We start from the raw sequence: 7,986 nt of genomic DNA, 5'->3' as shown, positions 1-7,986 counted from the left end.
AATAAAAGTGCACAATACACTACTTTTGAATTCATTATTGAACTTTGTGCATAACAATGAGATTAATCGCGATTAAAAATTGTAATCGTTGCCCAGCACTAATATATATACTGTATATATTTACTACCTGATGAGATTCGGTTCACTGGTTTCCTGCCTCTGGTTCCTTCAAAATAAAGTGCAGATGAACACTGATACTCTGCAGGTTTCCACCTGAGCAGGTGATGTCATCGTTAAGCCCCGCCCCTCTACCTGGTGAGTGGGCGGGGTCTGGGGTGTGGAAGAAGCGCTGCAGACTGTTGTCTCTCTAATGAGCCTTTTATATAAACTGTTCACTTCCTGGAAGCCTTTTAACCTCAAAGAGGGAGAAAAGTGTAGAAGAAGAGGTGAGTGTTGTACTGCTGGAGTCACAGCTGAGTACTGTGAGTACTGCTGTGTACTGTGAGTACTGCTGTGTACAGTGTGTACTGTGAGTACTGCCGTGTACAGTGAGTACTGTTGTGTACTTTGTGTACTTTGTGTCATGGGACACCGGTCTCTCCTGTGTGAAAACAATCCAGTATTTCATTTAGAAAACATGACTTATAGAATACATGAGAAATAAGCATGAGGGTTAGCTTTAGCATTAGCATTAGCTTTAGCTTTAGCTGAAGGAGGAGCTCAGAGGTAATTGTAGTTTGACTTGTTCTGACAGGAAGAAACATGACTGTCATTCCTTTGTCTCAAGTCTTCTTCTGTCTGAAATAAGAAGCTTCACGTCACGATTGTAGTAGTAGTAGTGGAAGGTACTCTATGTGAGTACTTGTACTCTACTTTCCTGTCGTTGTAAAGGAACAACAGTCAGACTGAACAACATTCACTGTTTTTCTCTTCTTCATGTTTGTTTTCAACAGAACGCTAATACATTGCTGATCAATAAATATGATCTGATGATGTCATCCAGTCTGAAACGCACAGAAACTATTAATATCTAAACACAAAAAGCTTCACATTAATCAATATAATTTAACTACGAATATAATAAGTAGAGGAATTCAACAATTTTAATTTTAAAGTACTTGTACTTTATTCGACTATTTCCTTTTTCTGGTACTTTCTTTTTGTACTTTTTGGGGTACTTTTTACTGTACTAACTATTTGATGTCTAACATAATGTTTGCATCATGTTTGCATCATGTTAGCATCATGTTGGCATCATGTTGGTATCTTGTTAGCATCATGTTGACATCTTTTTAGCATCATGTTGACATCTTTTTAGCATCATGTTCGCATGTTGTTAGCATCATGTTGGCATCGTGTTGGCATCGTGTTGGCATCGTGTTGGCATCACGTTGGCATCACGTTGGCATCACGTTGGCATCACGTTTGGATCACGTTGGCATCTTGTTGGCATCTTGTTGGCATCTTGTTGGCATCACGTTGGCATCTTGTTGGCATCACGTTGGCATCACGTTGGTATCATGTTGTTAGCATGTTGTCGGCGTCATGTCGGCGTCATGTCGGCGTCATTTTAGCATCATGTTGGTATCATGTTGGCATCATGTAGGTGCTACCCTAAACAATTAATAATGAAGCTGTTTCTCACTTTTAGGGGCTGATGATCAAATGTGACGTTTGACCCCTGACCTTCAGAGTCACCTTCTACCTGAGGGGGGTGGGGCCTGAGGAGCCCTGCGCCATCACCATGGCAAAGACTTCTTCCCTGCTCGGCAGAGGTGAGTCTCTCGTGACATTTAGCATTAGCATTAGCACTTGTACTCAATATAACCCTTTTTTCAAATGATTTTCCTCCGGTCTGGGCCGGGTCCTGCAGGACTGGGTCTGGTCCTGGTGGAGTTTCATTATGAGTACCAGGGTCGGGACGGCGTGCTGGTCTCCATCAAACCCAACGAGCGCTACGTCCTGCTGGCTAAGACTAACGACCACTGGTGGCAGGTCCAGAGGGACCGGACCTCCAAACCCTTCTACATACCAGCCAAGTACGTCAAGGAGCTGCCAACGGACTTCCCCTCGCCTCTGGACTTCGATGTGCCCAGTCCTGAACCAGTGCTGCTTCCTGTGGCAGTCCCCGTCCCCGTCCCAAAGACTCTGGAGGACCCCAGAACCAAACCTGCGGATGAGGTGATGATCCGACTCAGACCCGAAGCTTCCAAAGGATACCGCAAGACGGAGAACCGCATGTCCACGTTTGGGGTCCCGCTGGACTTTCCTGACCCGTTGGCTTCGGCGGCACCGGCACCGCGGCATCCCAGCAACCCTCCTGCTGGTCCCGCAGAGACCGGGACTACAAACATGGCCGACGTTCCTGTGAGCAAAAAGCACCTTTCGGGGTCCCCGGAGGTTCTCAGGGACTCCGACAAATACAGAGTTCCTAGTTTCAGTCCAGCAGACCCCGTCTCCATGCCGAGGACCCAGACCGAGCCCATCCCCGTAGAGATGCCGATGGTCCCGGTGGTCCCCCCACACAAACATCACCACAGCTCGTCCGAGGAAGAGGAGCTAGAGGAGGAGGAGCTAGAGGAGAGCAGCAGCAGCGGACAGGAGGATCCAGTAAAGGAGGATTCAAACCACATCTACGAGTCCATCCAGGACCTGAATCTCGACCTGGAGGCTCTGGTCGGAGGAAGAGGGATTCCCAGGGTGCCGTCTGAACCTGCACCGGCCCCGCCCCCTTTACAGGTGAGACCAGCTGTGACCTGTGGGTCCCATCAAAGCTTCTAGAGCGCTGGTCCAGTTCAAAGGCCACATTCATTATATTTAAAATATATATAAAGTATAATAAATATACACATTATATTTAAAATATAAATATAAAAGAATATGATGTTAACAGGTGAAGTTCAGGCAGATTTCAGAGCAGTCTTTTTACAAAATAAAAAGTAATTTCCTGCAGCGTCCACACGGGAAGTCAGAGCAGCTTTGAACTCAAGCACTGCAACCTGGATTTAAACCGTTAATTCTGTTGGGGGGGGGGGGGGGGGCTGGCTCTGTGTGTGTCTGGTGATGTCACAGCAGGATGTGATGAGGTCAGCAGGATGTAGTGATGTCACAGCCGGCAGGATGTGTTCAGGGTTGGACAGGAAATGGGAGGTCTGTGGGGCCCCTGGTGGGTCAGTAGTTAATGTCAGGCAGTGTAGACCAGCAGTGACCAGCAGGGGACAGCAGGGGACAGCGGGGACCAGTAGGGATCAGTTGGGACTAGCGGGGATCAGCAGGGGACCAGCAGGGACTATCAGGGACCAGCAGGACGCTGTCCTCCTCCAGGACAGAAACACTGATGTCAGATCAGTTATATCAGCTGACTGTGGAGTCTTTGAAGAGCTTCATGGAAAAGGTTCTTGAGGGGAACCTGGAGGAGGTTCTGAAGGACCTTGAAAAGGTTCTAGGACTCCTTGAGGAGGCTGTAAAGTGACGTAGAGGTTCAGTCCGATTCAAAAATGTGGATTCCCAGAAAAAATCCAGACAGCCCATCAGCAGGCAGGGGGCGGGGCCACATGCTCCAAAGGGGCAGGGGGCGGGGTCACAGAGCTTCAGTCCGACAACATGAAACAACTTCAGTTACAGACGGATCACAAACTTTCTGACATGTTTGATGTTGAAGACAATTTGAATCTGCAGACGAACAGAGAAAGGCATTCTGGGTAAGTCTGATCTAAACTTTAGGTGGCTGGTTGAGGATAAAATAACTCTGACAGCTTTCAGACTTTATTAAAGAGGCTACTGTGACCTCTGACCTTAAACATTCAGAGGAGTCACACCTGATCCTGGTCTCATCAGACCTGATCCTGGTCTCATCAGGTCTGTTATGTGTGTTACTTTATGGAATCATTCTCTGTTACAAGTAAAAATCTTTATCTTTATCTTTACCAACATATGTAAAGTACTGAAGTAAAGATACAAACAGGTTTAAATGATGATGATTAATAACGTGTTGGTTCTGTTGGTCTTGAGGTTCATTGGTGGATCATCATGCTCCTGGTCTCTCTGTGTTGGAGGTCTGTTCAGGTCTGACCCTCAGGTCCCTTTAAAGGAAGACCAGGTCTCTGTTTCTCTTATTTCAGGTTAAAACCTTCAGCACAAAGAAAAATGGGAGACTAAAATACCTCTAACTAATAATAATAATAAAGTCAGATATCCTGGTGTTCATTTAATGCATCTCAAAGGATGAACATCTTAATATTTTTTTTTAACAATTAATCTGTTTAATGTGTTTTATGATTATAATGATTTTATAACTTTTATCTCAAAACTACCAAAACTTTCTCGGGTAAATCTTTAAAACATGAAATATAATTCAACATCAAGAAAAGACAGAGAAACTCTTGTGTGTGTGTGTGTGTGTGTGTGTGTGTGTGTGTGTGTTTATGAAACATGGGAGGAGTACTTCCTGTTTTTTTCTCTTCACTCAGAAACAGTCTTCAAACAGTTAGTCTTCATGAGGAGAAGAAAACAAACCTCTAAAGTTATTGATCGATCATCGGTCGCAGATTCATTTTCTGTTGATCGATAAGTTGATTAATCGACTAACTGTTCACATACAAAGATAAAGAAGTGACTCATTTCTGTAAATTTGGTGTTTGTTCATTTAAGATGAAGGTGAATCTATCCTGTCGCTGTAGGGTCTCTAAGGTTTCTGTGTTTTGATGACTCGTCTAAAATAATTGACATACTGTCCCTTTAAACTCTCTCTCTGAAGGACGTCGGGTCGCTCCACCTGAAATCTCCCATCTACGCTAACGTCTCCTCTGTGAAGAAAACAAACATCCCTCAGATCTCCATCTCTGGCCCCGCCCTCCCCTCATCACCTCCTCCTGGCCCCACCCCCTCTGTTCCCGGCCACAGCCCCTCCTCTTCTGTCTCCTCATCCGGGATGATAAGCCCCGCCTCCCCCCTCAGCCCACAGGATGACTGGCAGGTAAGGTGACCTCTGATCTCTGATAGGTGTGAATTACGGGTGCGAAGTACTCCTGTGAAGTACTGGTGGGAAGTACTACATACTAGATTCCCGTATATATGTGACCAATGTAATGAAGTTTTTTAATGTCTTTTTTTAAAAAATTACAATATTTCCCACTGAGTCGTGAGTAAATATTGTTTTTTTTATTGAGGGTAGATATTTTATCTTTTCAAATTATACACTTCAACCAAAACATCTTAAAAAATTGTTAATTTACACTTTTAATTAATAAAGTTGTGAAAACCATATTGGTGCAGTAAATACGAGTGTACCTGAACGCACCATCAGTTCTCCAGCTGATTCTACTGAATAGAATCCGTGTCTACTGTTTAAACCACGTTCAGGTTCACACGGACCGGGACAGCGGGAAGAGGTTTTATTTCCACCCTGTAACCAGACAGACCACCTGGTCCGACCCCCGCAGCCCTCCACCCCCGCCCGATGGAGACTTGGACCAGTCCAGGGGGGGCGAGGGGGTTCAGCTGACCTCCCCCTCTCCTCTGCTCTCCCCCCAGGTACCAGTTGTTAGGATCAAAGTTTGCTCCAGATTCAAACGTTAAGGTAAACGGATGACGTGAAAACGACCTGCTTCCTGTCAGGGTTCTGCTGTTTGGGACCAGCTGGTGGACGAAGTCTCAGGGAGGTTTTACTACCACAACCCCAGCTCCGGAGCCACGACATGGTCCGCCCCAGAGCCCACCTCCGGAGCCACGACATGGTCTGCCCCAGAAACACTCCCCCCCTTCTCACCCCCAGGGTCTACAGCCAACAGGAGGCACGACGACGGCCCGGTGAGATCCTCAGATAAGTCTGGATTAGGTCTGGACCTAAATCACAGCAGAACATGATGTCACAACAACAACAAAACTAAATTAATATTAACGAAGAACAGTCATGTTTATTAAAGTGAACATTTTATTTATTTTAGCCTCCGCTGCCCGAGGAAGATTATCCTTCATCACAGGTACACGATGACAACAATGACGTCTTCACAACGGTAAAACACCCACACGTTGATTTTACAACGTTGACATGTGAATCCCTCGTTAACTTTACTGTTAAATCTCCAGCTTGTCCCTGGTTGTTTTTTCCAGAATCCTCTGCAGCATGTGTGTTTAATTCCCAGAGCTCAGCTGGACCTGAAAGATGAAAACGGCTCCCCGATCAAGCTGCAAGAGGTAATAAACCAACATTCATGACTTTAAAATCTGATCCACAAACTGATTAACAATCTGCCTTATCATTCATTCATTGATGGTTCTAGCTTGCACATTTGCCCCAAAATCTGATGGGAAATGGAGTTTCTGAAGAGGGAACGACTGTGCAGGTCAAGAACTGGAGACGCAGCGGAGCTGAAGAGGTGAGTTACACCAACATAACAACAGGTAATAACTTCTACAAACAGGTGATAACTTGCTCAAACGGGTGATAACTTGTACAAACGGGTGATAACTTGTACAAACGGGTGATAACTTGTTCATACGGGTAATAACTTGTTCATACGGGTAATAACTTGTACAAACAGGTAATAACTTGTACAAACAGGTATCAACTGAACTTCTATGGGGTTTTGCCTTTAAAGTCGATTTTGTGTTCCAGACGTTTGCTCACGGCCACAGGAGGAACGTCTCTGAATACATTGAGGTGTCCAACAGAAGACCCTCCCCTGAAAGTCCACAGGTAGACACACACTTACCTGTCTCAACATTACATACCCACTCACCTGTTCTCCTGCCCTTCATTTATTAATTTAACTTATTCATTCATCCATCATCATTCCATCAATGTTAAATAGACTGTACTTGTATACAGCTTTTCTAGTCTGACCACTCAAAGCTCTTTATCACTACATGTCATCATTCACCCATTCACACACTCATGACAGGATTAGGGAGCATTTTAGGGTTAAGTGTCTTGCCCAAGGACACATCGACAGCGGAGCCGGGGATTGAACCACCGATCCTCTGATTGAAAGAAGACACTGCTCTACCACTGAGCCACAAGCCATCCATTCATTAATTCATTGATTTATTGATTCGATTTATAGATGTATTGGTTGATTGGTTGATTGGTTGGTTGGTTGGTTGGTTGGTTGGTTGGTTGATTGGTTGATCATCCTATTCTCCTCCATAAAGCTCTCTGATCGGCACAAACTGAAGAGGAATCTGTCAGATCGGAGTTCAGGTTCCCACCAGCTGCACGTATGTCCTGCGTCCTGATTGGCTGCTGAAGTTGTTGGGTGTCTGTTGGGTGATCCAGTCAGATCTGCTGTAGTTATCATGGAAACCATGGGAACCGTTTTACTAACTTTTGTTGGGACAGATGAAGAGTCAAACTAACATCTCATTTCATTTCTGAACCTTTTGGCCAGATGTTTCCTCTCATGACGAGATGTTAGGGTCAGAGATCACAGAGTTTACCTCATGTGAACATCTCTCACTGAGGAAAGTTCTGCTCATCATTCTGATGGTTCTTCTGGTTCTGTTTGTGGTCCTGTTGGTGGTTCTACTGATGGTTCTTCTGGTTCTACTGATGGTTCGACTGATGGTTCTTCTGGTTCTGTTGGTGGTTCTACTGATGGTTCTGATGGTTCTGTTGTGATTATGTAATCAGAGTTATGACCTCACAAGACGACACACATACACATACTCTCACACACCACTTCCATGTTTACACAGGAGTCACATTTCAAAGCGGACCTACAGGTTTAAATTCACCTGTCTATCTCTCTGCCTGTCTCTCTCTCTGTCTCTGTCTCTGTGTCTCTCTCTCTGTCTGTCTGTATCTCTGTCTGTCTGTTTTTCTGTCTATCTCTACAGGGCCATCTGCTGGAGAAAGCAGGAATCATGAATAAGACCAAAGTAGTCGATCACGGTAAAAAGATCCGGTGAGATCTCTTAGTTCAAACGACATGTAGTGTTCATTATATGTATGTGTGTGTGTGTGTATATATATATATATATATATATGTATGTATGTATGTATGTATGTATGTATGTATGTATGTATGTATGTATGTATATATATGT

At 44.7% G+C, this 7,986-nt stretch overlaps 1 protein-coding gene across 1 annotated transcript; it reads left to right on the top strand.

The window, feature by feature from the left end:
• Positions 1-515: 515 nt before the first annotated feature.
• LOC116378260 (rho GTPase-activating protein 27-like) lies at positions 516-7,844 on the top strand (the record flags this gene model as incomplete). Its single annotated transcript, XM_031840100.1, has 11 exons — positions 516-1,715; positions 1,814-2,679; positions 4,697-4,915; positions 5,302-5,472; positions 5,557-5,748; positions 5,886-5,954; positions 6,052-6,135; positions 6,222-6,317; positions 6,557-6,637; positions 7,093-7,158; positions 7,777-7,844. Coding segments are annotated over exons 1-11 (1,943 nt in total), but the record flags the coding sequence as incomplete, so codon positions are not given.
• Between the last annotated feature and the right edge of the window lie 142 nt (positions 7,845-7,986).

This window comes from Anarrhichthys ocellatus, unplaced genomic scaffold, assembly GCF_004355925.1.
Source record: "Anarrhichthys ocellatus isolate YVR2014 unplaced genomic scaffold, GSC_Weel_1.0 scaffold2316, whole genome shotgun sequence".
Classification (NCBI taxonomy): domain Eukaryota; kingdom Metazoa; phylum Chordata; class Actinopteri; order Perciformes; family Anarhichadidae; genus Anarrhichthys; species Anarrhichthys ocellatus.
The sequence above is the reverse complement of the archived record's forward strand: the minus strand, read 5'-3'. Positions and strand labels throughout refer to the sequence as shown.